Here is a 14339-nt window from a genome sequence, read left to right on the forward strand (position 1 = left end):
AATAACACATTAAAAAATGTCAAGACTGTATTTTCCCACATGATTCATGTAAAAGTAATTTGATTCAATAACTTTGTGAGAGTTATGTGTGGTGTAACTGTCTAGGCTTGACTTCTATCATCCTCCTCAATACCACCAGTTTTACGCAGACCATACCGAACAATTCCACATGTTGTTTCAAGTTCCAAACTTCAATCTTAATGTTATGAGAATAATTTCCAATGAAAAGTGGCTTAGATAAAAGTTTGTAATAATATGTCATTAATGGACCACAACCACACGTTTACTGCCACCACACCACACAGCAACTACATACATTCACACTGCCCCAACCACTCGCTGCCACCACCCATTAACTGCCACGATATATACTTGCACTGCCACAACTTCTTGTTAACTGCTACCACATTCACAACCACACACCCACTACAACCATCCACTCACTGCAATGTACCTATGAACTGTCATAACTATACACCATTACAATGTACTTGCAATAACCAAAACCATTAAGTACAACAACACCAACCACTACAACAAAAAACCCATTAACTTCTTCAACAATGTACCCAACTATCATAATCACGTACACTAATCTCACACACACCCAACCTAACCACCAACCTACTGGTACAAATATACCCACCAACCCATAACACACCCACTGCCACAATCTGCACCAACACTAAACACACACAAATCCAATGGTACAAATATCCACCACCCATAACCACACCCACTGCCACAATCTGCACCAATACTAAACACACACACCACCACCCACCTACTGGTACAAATACCCACCAATCCATACCACACTCACTGTCACAATCTGCACCAACATTTTAACAACCTACTGGTACAAATACCCACCCACCCATAACCACACCCATTGCCACAATCTGCATCAACACTAAACACACACCCAGGCACCAACCCACCCACCTACTGGTACAAATACCCACTGCCAAAAACTGTACGCACAAGAGGTCCACACACTATCCATATATATTAGTGATTAACTTGGTGGTCAAGTGTTCTTATTTAGAAAATCCACTGATGAATTGTTATGATGCATTACTAATAATAATTCTCTCGCGCATAATATCAATTTAATCCTCCAAAAAATGTATCCCCCATGTAGCTGGAATGGAGAACATTCTTTAAATCAAACAAACTATGTTTTTGCAACTGAATAAAAACAAATTTTGTGGATTCTGCTGCTTTCCTGAATACTATTTACTATGTGAGGAGATAAAGTAAATACACACCCCAACATGGTGCACAATAATAAACAACCACGTTTAACAAAATAAATATCAAGTAATTAGAGAACTGGAGATCTTAATTACATCTACAGAAACCCAAGACTGTGATAATGAGGTAGGGCTTGGTTTACAAAATCACCATGCAGCTTTTTTTAAGTTTCATCCCATTTTCAGCTGATATAGGTTACATACTTATGATTTTAACAAAATTGAATAGGAATACAATACAGTGAGTTTCACAAAGGTGTGAATGTTTTTTTTATATAAAATATTTATAAATTTATAAATGATGGTTCAAAAAACAACTTGGCAAATCACAATGCTTTAGTCAATGCTAAACATCCATATATGATGTCTTCAACGTACACAGTGATAAATTGGAAAATGATTGAACAAAAGCTGCAAAGACTCATGGGTAATGTGCTTAACCGAATGCCTTCCATAGCCAATGAGTGTCTACTTTTGATTTGAATGAAGCGCAAGGGCAAATGTTTTATAAATATTTTATATATTTTCATAAAAAAAACATTCATAACATTATGAAATTCAAATATTTATTATAAAACATGTTAATTCACAAAATTAGTACTGTTAATGACTCAGTTGATTAAACTGCATTCATTCAAGTCTAAAGTTCAAGTTCGAGTTTAAATTCCATTTACAATGAATTGAAACAAGCAAATGGTATTATTTATTAATACCAAGCTGATTCTCATCTTGGGAAACCTGTTATAAAATGACCGACTATAAGAATCTTACACATACCAATTTAGTATGAAACTTAAAAAGGGTTTACAAAGGGTCACATAAGAATCACATAAAACTTTCGGCAGATTTTGTAAGACCAGATTCCATTAATTTGGAAAAGATTGCCGATATTTTGGATGGTAGAGATATCAAAGGGAACGAGTTAAATTAGATTAATCCCTCAGAGATCAGAAGTCATTAGATTATCAATACTTATAAGGAGGTATCGGATAATGACATTACTTTGAAAGGTACAGTCATCAGAAACTGCCTATATACGAAAAGTTGAAGACATCCGTACCACTGATACTTAAAAAAAGTTACATTTAGGCTGTAATTGCTGATATCTGTTAAAGGTTTACAGAGCCATTGAGTTTGGCTATATCTAGCAATCACTGACATCTTGCAAAGTAAAGTCATCAGATATTTCCAATCCTTATCATTCATATTCTCATCCACTTTTGAGTCCGATATCGACGTCCCCAGTGACGACCAGTTTAATTTGTGTACAGTTTCAAGGTTTTTTGTAATGTAGGAATAAATTGTAGGTACATATAAAGTACATGTAATTTCAAAACCAAACATTTCCAGTATATGAGATATTTCGTGGACATAATATGTTAGAAAACGTATCTTAACTTAGCCCACATAAATAAATATATTTGTTGTCGCTCATAAATGATTAGTTCGTATCTGAGTTCAAGTACACAAAACAATGATGATACGAATTAGGTTGTCCTATTACAAGTCATTCGTCTGGATCTATAGTTATACAGCAACAAAATATACATCTCATCCCTATATACCATGGCAACCAGTTACCATGGTAACATTAATATTATAAATTAAATACAGGATACCACTCCAGCAATTTAACAAGTACATTTTAATAGCTGCTTCGTAAACTTGGACGTTTTTTCCCCAATCGCTTACGCGGTTGTCTAGCAAGATTAGAGTTTTACACAATATGTACCATTTCTGTCAGAGCGCTACTCTTTCAGCGGCAACAGACCCACACAGTAGAAGCAGCCGGAAAGCAGAGGTCCCAAGACAGGGCGACATTTGGTTGTTTTGTCACGCAAGTATGAAGATGAATGGAAACTAGTGTATGCAGTGTTTTAAACCAGAGAACACATATAATGTAGCATGGAGACCCTTGAGAATACAGACAGTGTCTGTGCATCTAAGCAACGCAATCACTATAAGCATCAGAATGTCTGAGAAATCCTATAACATAAAATCTGATTAGATAACACATTGGTAATAAACTAATCAAGATTGCTATAGACAAAGAAGCCAGTTTCAAAAACTATATGTTTGTGCCGTATTTTTCAGTCGGAAGTTATTTATATTTTCAATGAAAGGGTAGAAATAAACAAAATTGAATTCCTACTAAAATAAATTGTCCATACTTTCTTTTACAAGTAAGCATTGATATGTTACGCTTGCACAGAATAAACAGATTTCAACAAACGTTAATGGCAGATACTCATGCAATTACAACCACAAAATGGTACATTCCTCGAAATATTTTTATAGACTACTCACGCAGTACACAAAGGTATTTTACTACAACTACAGCGTGACCATTACACAAATAACTATCATATGGCGGGGTAAACTTCTCAATGGCTAGCCGAAAAGATATAGTACGTGTAACAATAGCAAAGGCTTCGTACAGTCACACCCAGTATTTTTAAAGCACACAGAAACGACTACAAAACAGTGACTTTAGGTGACTGCTAACAATATGCTCACATCACCTGAACTTACGTCAAGAATATCATCAATCAATACCACACCTTGCTTACGCTTTCTCACCAAAACATTTGCATTTTGATTCCTTGATATTGTAACATGTGTGTGTACTTTTTATCTGATATTAATTATCAAATACAGATTCCACTCATTTCTCTACCCTTTCAATACTATCAATTCTTCATTCAAATTCGAGGGCAACATTTTACTACAATTGTTGTTTTAGTTTATAGACATAATTTACCATTGTCTATTGCTCCTGATCAAAATCTTCAAAATATATTCAAAAATTTTGTATTTGTTAATAATGAAAAAAGTTAACAACAAATTACAAATATAATGTAAAAAAAAAAAACTTCAGTTAAACTAAATGTCATAAAAAAAACTATTGATATTGACTTTATTGATACAAGCACAAACATTCTGCGAGTTATAATTGGCTATATAGTTGAAATCTGTGCATATTAATTAGATGATATACATGTACATATAATAAACCAATTGTTAGCAGTTCTAAGGTTTCAATGATTTAACAGAATAATTCCTAGAAAAATCTTGTAACATATAAATTATGAACCTTATTAACTGGGTTGAGCCTTGTTTCTTAGGTTTGGAGCAACAAAAGATTATTTTGGTTAAATCTCAAAACTGACCTAGTTTTATTATGCCTTTTGAATTTTTGTAGTATGTTTATGTTTTCAACACAAATATTATTATTAAAGTCACACTGTATAGAAAACTTTGTACCAAGTAGGGTTCCTATTTGTTTCCATGGAAACAGCTTGTCACTACCACCATTATAATCTACTGTAACAAAAACATGTTACTTGAAATATATACTGACATGTGGACCCCTCCGGGCTTTTATTTTACCAGGGATTTATATTGCAGGCTAACATTTTAGGCATAACGCAATTTAAGCCACTCAGAACTGTCAACTGGAGACCGCGTAATATGAGAATTATCTCCTCCAAACTCAGAAAAAAAAGCAGGGTCAGAATCTGACTGGGTAGTTTTTATCACTCAACGCCAGCCAAGGTTACACACATACTAATACACCTGCACTCTTGGATGGAGCTCTTACTGACAACTTCCTGACAATGGCTGCCAAAGATATTTTTCATGTCATGTTGCAGTGAACATTTCATTTAGAATTTTTGAATCATGCAGCTTTCAAAGAATTTCATCCTTATGAACACTTTCAAAAATAAAACTCCGAAAATTGGTAGCTGTGAAATTTTATAGCGACAAAAATTCAATGCAATGAAAATAAATGTTTACAGTGTTATGATAAAAGCACCATGCCACAATTAAATGCAATCTTCTTCTAATAATATTCAGGTTCCAGAATTACTTCTCGGGAACATATTTGTGTTTATTCACACTCTCAAATATTTAGCTTTAACAGAATAAGGCAGCTTCTTGTGGGAATATAAACATCTACTGGGATGTACGTAACACTTCAAAACATTAAGCATGGAAAATCATGCCATGAACTTTTTACAAGTTTCTTGTCCTCATATAAACTTTGTAGGAAACTGTTTTTGTTTTTGTTTTTTTTTTTCAGTAATATTTTCAAATATATATTGCTATAATTTTTTGAAAGACGAAGTCAACTTTTGTCATCTGTTACATTATTTTTTTCCCATATTTTTAGGACAAATTTGATCAGTAGGAAAATATGTCCATTTGGTTAAAAATTTACCAAAAAATTCTAGAAAAATACATGACACTGTGCATTAAGTTGCACTAGCAATTTAGCTGCAAAAACGGTTGGCTGCTCATAGCATTTGGTAATAATAAAAACTTTCATTAAATTTTAGCGACCAAGAATGTCCTGAAAATTTTGTGAATATTTCACAAGTTTTTTTTTTCTTCTTTATTTTTTTTCGATTAAATATTGTCAAAATAAATTTAGAGTGAATTTCTGCATAATTAAAAAGTAAAATTTTATAGATTTAATGCTATATCAATATTTAACCCAGATAAAACTCTGTGTACTGACCACCCGGTCTGTGAGAATATACTTATATTGCCTAAGGAAAGCCACCACTATGCCCTAATGACATCTCATTTGTGTAAAGTATGTGCGGAAGTACCAATAGACAAAAGGATAGAGTAGACTAACACAGGTGTACTGAAGGTCCATTTATAGCTGCGATTCGTCTTTACCTACATTTACAATTAATCTATCACCATGGCAACGTCATGACAGCTGCTGTTTTGATTTCCATTGCAAACTTGACTTATCTACTAAATGACTGATAGGTAAATATACAAAGTGTCCAAAGTCATTTAAATTCCAGTGGTGTAGTCCTGTTAAGGTTGTGAACATGCACAACATGATTCCACCCACTGTACTACCCCTAAAATCACAGCAGTAGCAACTACACATATGGAGACGTTAACACCCAAAAAAAAAAAAATACCACTCTATGATTTCAAGTAATAACTTTGCACACATGGTTTAATATGACACAACTCATTAGTAAACTAACAGAAAATGATCACCAGAAAATGAGCATTCTTGAAATTTATAAATCAGAATATGGTCGGTTTATCAACAATTTTATCACGTATACATCTACTTAGTACAACTGCAATAAAGCATGTCTTCCCATGTAAAAAATCTCAGCTTATTTCCCATCTACCATTACACAGTTTCCACTCAAACATGAGAATGGGGAATCAGTCAGCACCGCTAATTGCCCTTGGGAACTTCATGAGATTACTAACCCACAAAAGGCAGTGTTGTGACACAAGTCATTAACAGAACACTGCGAAAAATAGGTCAAGACAGTAAACTATCAAAACAAAACTAGAAGCTAAGGATACATTAGCCAGATTCTGTTGTGTTGCCTTTAATTAGATCAATCAATCTCCATCACAAACTGAGAACATCAAATAAAAAGGTATCCATTTTGTTTAATCAGTGCTGGCATCGCTTAGACTTACGATGGAAACTACTTCTCTCAGAAGCTTTTTTTTTTTTTTTTTTTTTTTTAAGTGTAACTTTAGTTAGCTTTATCTTTATACTTTAAATTTTACACATACAAAAAAAAACTTATTACAAATATTCAAACTCCATCATATAAAGTCATCCAACCCATATTCACAATGTTGAACCTCTTTTTATGTGTTGTTGTTATTCCACCCACGGCTCTTAAACTTTTCAGTATTTGGTGTTGTTTATTTCACCTAGGATATTGGCCCAGTACCGCTAACTAGTAGGTGGATATACTGGAATAATAGCCCAAGCCCATTAAGTATCATCAAGTACCCTCCTAATTGCCTCTCCACAACTCTAATGGCTGACACTTTGTGTGATTTTGGAAAACATACTTTCATCAACCTCTTTACCAGCATGCGTTACAGCGACTTTTTGTTGTGTATTCTATCATTCCCATGGACGTGCACACATGCCACCGCCCCAAAAATATACAGTAAGATTGTCTCGGAAATAAAATAGAATCTATCACCATGTGGCGACTAGCAGGTGAATAAAGTCTCGGTCAAGCCTGTCCCGTGAAACAACAAAACATGCTTACACAGCCGATACGAACAGTACTTTTCAGAATAAATTCAAATTCTTTTGAAAAGCACTCCCCCAACTCTGAAAAGCAAATAATGTGTGTACAATCAGGAATTTTAAGTGTGTGAATGAACCAACCGAAAAAACCTTGCACGTGCATCTACAAGATCAAGTTTTTTGTGTTTTTTTAAATTTCACAAAAAAATCTTTTGTCAGTATTTTCCAAATGAATTACCTCTGTACTGCAGTACGTTGTAAATAGAAGTCGACTTCAGGTCCCAATTCAACTTAGTACAATGTTCCACTGCTAGTATTATATTTCCCTAAACAATAAGTTGGAATCATCCATTTTCACTGAATAACATGCAAAGGCATAACAGTCATTAAAACTATCAAGATCAAATAAAAATCATAATATAAAAACCAATATTATCCACTCAACTAGAAACGTACTGTATATTCAAAGGAGTTGTGAAATAAATGTCTATTTCGAGAACACATACTTATAGTTAAAGACTGACAGGTCACCTTACGGGTGTCATTTGGCAAAGAATAAACACGAGAGGGAGGCTTCAAGTATGCTAGAGTCTGCTACCCCAGTAACAGCATTCTTGTACTACTGTTCTGTTTGACAAACACTTTAAAAACAACGGGATTATCTCTTCATTAAATATTAATATGGCTGGACCTTGCTTTACTGTTTTTATTCCGTTTTTAATTGGTCAAGGTATCACTGGCATCAAGGTTCCTTAGTCTCAGCGTGTTATTTGTATTTAAAAAAAAAAAATGATCACCCATGACAGAACATGGGTTATTTTATGCTAAGACCCTGGGGGCGAGAAAAAGAACCAGCAACAATGAAGTAATTATTATTCCACGTATATATCATGTATGTCGTTTGTCTTGTTAATTAGATTAAGCAAAAGAGCAGGTTTAGTCGTGCCTTTTCTTTTCTTTTTAAATAGTAGACTGACGAGTGCCATATTCTTGCAACTGATAGACAAATATTATTTTATCTCATAGCAAGGATGAATGATGAACACTAACAATGCTTCTCAGAGTCTAACACTCATTGACACCCGTTCACCATCAACTAAGTCTGAATCGTACGTGTGATAATCCCGATCAGTGAAAAAAAATTCTATCCGGTAGCGGTGCATGTGATCGCCATAGCAACAGAATCAGGGATGTAGAAATGAGTACTGGTTTATAGATTGCAGCTGAAATGACTGCATCTGTGTGGTGTAAAGCAAACAAGTCTATCCACCCAGACTTCCTCCTTGAGTATTTCCATCATTTCTCTGGTTCATTACTCATTTTCGTCATTAAGGAGACACAAATTACAAATTCCACAGCGAAGTAACTAAAATAACTTAACGACATAAAGTCGTGAGTGGTTGCAATCTTAGTTCGGAAACCTGGCATGAAGGGGGGGGGGGGGTTATATAATATAAGCAACACAATCACATAAATGGAAGTTTCCATTAAAATACAGTATTTTCTCTATTAGTATCGCATGTCATAAATGACAGATGTGTGTCCATTTAAAGTGAGTAATATTTTAATGATTTTGCATTCAATGAATGTAATTTATAATTTGAGATGCGCATCAAATAGAGCAAATACGATAAGCCACATAACTTTACCTTACTCCATAAAAAAATTAAGCTAGTTTCAAAAACAGGCCAGAACATGCAGCAACAAGCTAGTTAATGATTTATAAGTTCAGTTGATGATTTTTAATATCAGTCTATCATCATTTTCTCTGAAGTTGATAAACAATCTCTGCATCCAAATATCCATGCAAATATACAAACACTGAGATAAAAAAAAATATCAAAATGGTGATAACATCCTCCTTGGTGAAAAGTAAATGAAACTTATAATTGCTTGGCATTTAAAATTTTGAGTCAAAGTAAAAGTATGACATACCAGTATGGGGCTGTAATTCTGAGTCACAGCATGCACGTGCTGTCACTGTGTACTACGTATGTAGTGGCTTTTACACTGTGGTTTATAGGGCTGGTAACCACATGCATGTATCCGTACAAATTACAAGAACATGGAAGTAAATAAAGCAAAGTGAACGGAACTTACAGACGATACAGGATGGGCATGTTTGCAAACAACAACTCCGGTAAACTTTGCAGATTGTTATTATTCAACCTCCTGTAAAGTAACAGTGATAAAAAAAAAAAGTTACAACAAAAATTAAATAAGAAAGTTACCCTACATAGAAATCCCTAAGCCCTCAACTATGGAATTCCGGGCGCAGTAAAAATGACAAGTGAAGAGAGACACGTGTTTCTTTTGATTAGTTTCAGTTCATTGCATTGCCTTTATGTGGGGTTCTGCCCTCTCTCGTTTCCTTTAGACTTTTCATAGAATTAGAGCCACTGCCTTCGGGCCACAGCTCTCGTAATCAAAAGAATTTGCAGTGTTATTTTCACTGTGGTTTAGAAATGCAATTAGAATTACCAAAGGTAGGTAATTAATTGGACCCCCCTATCAAATACCGTATAACGCGGCGGTCACGCCTATCTTTTGTTTTAGCGATACTGGCACCGTGTTTTGTGATCATAACGTCCCCAGTTTCAGGCTACGGATGGTCACTGTTGGTGATGTGGGCTCAATGGTTGGTCTGATGAGATATTTCGATTTATTTATGGTTCATTAGAAGCATATAAGAGACGAAATGTCTGAACGCCCTAATGTGAACCAGTTTTTAATGACTGATCCAGCCCCCATCCTATTCTCATTACCGTATACTACGAACTCACACGTACACATGTGGATGTTCGCTGTCAATTTACGGGGATGGTAACGTTCAACTACTATGTACACCGATTCAGAGCGCTTTATATTATCAACAACACAGATTTTAAGACGCGAGAAATAAATTCCGGCGTAATCTTGACTGGAATGTTAATGCACGCAGTCAGCGCTGAACATTGGTAAATCAAACAGATAAAAAGCGAGAGCAAAAAAAAAAAAAGGACGGAATTTATACTTACAGTCTTTCAAGCGATACCAAATCATTGAACGTACCACGTTCGATGGTTTCCAGTTTGTTTTCCATAAGTTGACTTCAGTCGTGATCAGTGTAGTGGAAAATAGTCAGCGAATGAAAGAAAACAAAAATATTATTCAGACGAACCGCACCACAGAGAAGGGTCGCTTTGTGTACAGGTAATTATTTCAAAAGAAAATAAAGCCTGCATAAACTCTACGCTTTGCAAGAAAGTAGAGAAACACGAAGACTGAATAGGATTCTCACTCACAGAACTCTCAGCGTACGCAGTCCAGAAAAGTCCCCACGAATGAGCTTAGTTAAATTGTTGCCTTGTAGATCGCTGTGGAAAAAGGGAAAGTGTTTTTGAATGAGTGTAAGACTTTTAAGAACTGTCAAAAGTTCATACGCAACGGCGTTTTTATTTGTTAAGTTGTCTGGGAGCCACGTTTTGCTGCCAGGTGGTAATAAAGGCGAGTTGTGTAAGATTTCATGCTAGTTTAGACCATAGTTCAACCCACGTTATGCCTTATTAACTTCGCCGTCGCAACACACTCCCCAGAATCGAAAGAAACAAATTGTGCCAATCGAATATCACGTATATATTTGTTTTTTGAATCAGAAGAATATTATTATGAACTTACAGCCGTTCTGTGGTCTTGGGTATATTTGGAGGCACCGACATTAACCCACGTGAGCTGCAGTCGACTGTACTGCCGTAGCAATTACATATTTCGGGACAAGACTTGCTTAAATCAATCAACAAGAAAAATACAGCAACGTTGAATGTCTTGAACCATGCCATGGTCACCGTCGGATTTAGAAACACACGTTTGTATAACGGTCGCGTAATTTACTCCGCAGGTCTTCTAGTTTCCCCGGTAATCCCGAATTCGATTAGATGTCACTCTTTGAAATGCGTTACTAGCTGTCAATGGGTCTACGCAAAAAAGTAACTAGACTCTCATATCGAGAGACAAAGTTTGAATGAACATCCAAACCCGTCAGATCTCGTGGACTGCTTCTCAATACTGCACACGACTCCGGCCGTTCCTCGGAATCCGTAACAAAATACAGCAAAAATCCGATCACCCTTGAATCTTGCCTTGTGCTGACGATTTAGTTAAGGTTTGCGAACGCGTATTAGTCTTTTTTTAAAGGTATTCGGGTTACGGTGAAACGAGATAATGCAGCACAGCGGCAGCACAGTGAGCGGTCCACGTCTTTTACTATTGACTGAAATGCACTCAAGTGCAATCTGGGTTTTGTCCCTAGACTCTGAATGGCGTAAGCTGTCACCCAACCATCAATCTACCCACAGTTAACCCGCCCATAACTTTACTGATCCTATCTAAAGGTAAATTTGGCTCGCGAAACAGTGTTATCTCGAGATTTAGTTTACATAAGTTCTGTAACGTCCAAACATCGTAATTTCGCGCCAATCTATCAAAGTGGCGCAGGCGTGTGGTTTTTTTTCAAAAATGTCGCGGTATCGAAGTCAATTTCGACGTTTTCATTTGCTGATATGCTGATGAGTTCAGTATTTATACGCGATGTGTGTGGACAATTATAGCCTCACTTGAACTTTGACCATCCCACCAAAAAACACATGAAACGGATATGAAATTGAGTGTGTTTTGTGTATGTGTGTCAATAAATCGATTATATCAAGGTTGCAAGCGTCACATTCTCTCTTCGCCTCCGCCACAAAATGTTAAATAAGGCGCAGTGGTCACCCGAGGGTGCTTTCTTCAACCAAACTACATGCATAATCAGCTGACAGTCCGTAATCGACCAAAAGAAGACATTAGTAAAGTGGATGGGAATTTGTCTCAGTGGGTAAAATATGTGCATTAGAATTTTTACTGCTTGTCAGTTGAATCATTTCGTCTTGTGTGCCAACGAAGAAGTCAATTGGCCCAATTGGCCACACATAATCCCCATTAAACAATCTGACGGGTTGCTGGCGACGTGCTTCACAAAGGACCCGTCCCGCGTGGTGGCGCCTGTCTTTCAGGAGATGGCAGACGACTTGGTGTCGGCCTTCTTAATTTGGACCTCTCATGGTCGAGCATGAAAGCTAATGGAATAGACTAAAAGCGGACCTTATCAAACGTAATCTACGGTGAATTAGAGGTATTTAACATTGGATTGTAAGCCCGTCACGATTTAATTTACGGAGTATTCAGAGATGATTATTTGGCTCATTTTCGCATAGCGACACCGGTATAGCACGTCAACAAACGCGCTGATGTCACCTTTCTTCAAATGCGGGACAATGGAACCGCCTTTGAGACGGGATGGGAGTTTTACCATAGGTAATAGTACAGTGTAAATTTACTATCAGCTTTATCTTCTCATAACACAAAACTACAATCACGTGTTCGAATTGTGTACCTATTACCAGATGAAGGGGTTCTTCTTTAGTAAACTGGTTCAATGATCTGAATTACACTTGCACTACAAGCCCATCAGATTGAAGAAGTATTCCGCTGAATGTTCAAATAGTAATGTCACATGTCAACTGTTATTTACCATAGCATACTTTTTAATTAAATAATTAACATAAGGAGACAGAACATTTGCATGTATAAAGTTCCAAGGTTTAATAAACACGTTTTATCTTGCCGAAAGTGTATCCGAACATACGAGGGCGCCCTCCACGTAAACTGATATAACAGTATCCTCGGGGGCGGAGCTACGTCACGGACGTTCTACGTTGCTAAGACGCGCACCACTGTACCACGTATTTCTATGGGCTTTGTGCGCGCTGCTGTGGAACGCCGGTGGAGCCGGTGAAAACTCGAGAAAACAACACAAACTCAACTTTGAAGTAATCCTGAACAACCAAATTCATATATGTTACACACGTAGGGCTAATCTTGTTACACTGTTCAGGGGACTCTCATCAACCATCGCAAAGTACCGTTTTCTGCGAGTTTTGGTCTTTGTTTTCACCGCGAGGGTTGCCAGGCGGTAGAAAATGCCCGGATGTCCGCCCCCGAGGATTATTTAAACGAATGTTTAACTTTGCTTTCCAATAACCACCAATCAGCAAGTGCTGGTGACTGGTTAACGTGTTAATGGCGCACACTCATAAATTACAGAGAATTTACCTTTTGATTTCCACTGAATAGAAAAACGTATACATGTACGTACGCGCACGTAACAGACAATTCAATGAACACCAGAGGGCGCTAAACACAAATTAGCAAGGGCGAACACCCACCAACGATGTCATTCCTTTTGACAAAAATGGAGGCCACTATAATTAAAGATGAACACAGTGACTATTCACCGTTAGCAATTATTCACTGACCACAGTCCATCTATATCCACTTCTATTTCATTAGGGCATGAATGTTTTTTTTACATAAAATATTTACAAAATGTTGTATAAATAATGAATAAAAGCAACGCGACCAATCACTATGCCTTAGCATAGCGGATGCATACTATGCCAGTAATACATTACTTGTTGTTTTGGGTTCTTCAACATGTAAATTTCCCTGTGACTTTTTGTTCTACGATTGGGCACGTTCCACTTTCACATAGAAAAACCAGAGCAGTGATAAACAGCTGAAGTGAATTGATGTTATAATCACAATTTATTCAGAACAATTTAATAACATACTAAACTACCCAATATCAAACAAAATAAAATATATGTTAACAATCTATTGTTTTCATGATTCAATAAAAATAAATTGCGTCAAATAAAAATAAATTTATCAAATAATATAAAATATTGACACAAACTGTAGACAAGCATGGCTGCAACTAAAGAAGGAATTAATTTATGAATGAAATCGTTATTACAGTATTCTAAATTATGTTGCTAGCATTGGAGTCTATGTTGGGAATTTGTTTGAACACCAACTTTGGATCTTCATTTGATATTTCAAACATAACAATTAAAGTAGGTCTGTAAACACATGATCAATGAAACAAAGAATTCAATTTTATCATAAGAATTCTTCCATAATCTAATTGCAAGATGCCCCAGTACCAGCTCACTGAATTT

General features: G+C 36.1%; 1 protein-coding gene across 2 annotated transcripts in view; it reads right to left on the reverse strand.

Moving 5' to 3' along the window:
* The window catches only part of LOC100313733 (slit-like protein), a 71006-nt gene extending 59469 nt beyond the window's left edge, over positions 1 to 11537 (reverse strand). Inside the window, exons 1-4 of one of the 2 annotated variants that reach the window (XM_085504420.1) lie at positions 10960 to 11537; positions 10587 to 10658; positions 10320 to 10391; positions 9403 to 9474 (exon numbers count right to left, since the gene is read on the reverse strand). In XM_085504420.1, the coding sequence (XP_085360546.1) occupies positions 9403 to 9474; positions 10320 to 10391; positions 10587 to 10658; positions 10960 to 11120 (377 nt within the window). In that variant the 5' untranslated portion in view covers positions 11121 to 11537. The remainder of the gene's footprint in view (positions 1 to 9402; positions 9475 to 10319; positions 10392 to 10586; positions 10659 to 10959) is intronic. The other variant, XM_085504419.1, reaches the window with a different exon arrangement.
* Positions 11538 to 14339: the final 2802 nt, after the last annotated feature.

Source organism: Saccoglossus kowalevskii, chromosome 10 (genome assembly GCF_978046115.1).
Source record: "Saccoglossus kowalevskii chromosome 10, keSacKowa6.1, whole genome shotgun sequence".
Lineage (NCBI taxonomy): Eukaryota > Metazoa > Hemichordata > Enteropneusta > Harrimaniidae > Saccoglossus > Saccoglossus kowalevskii.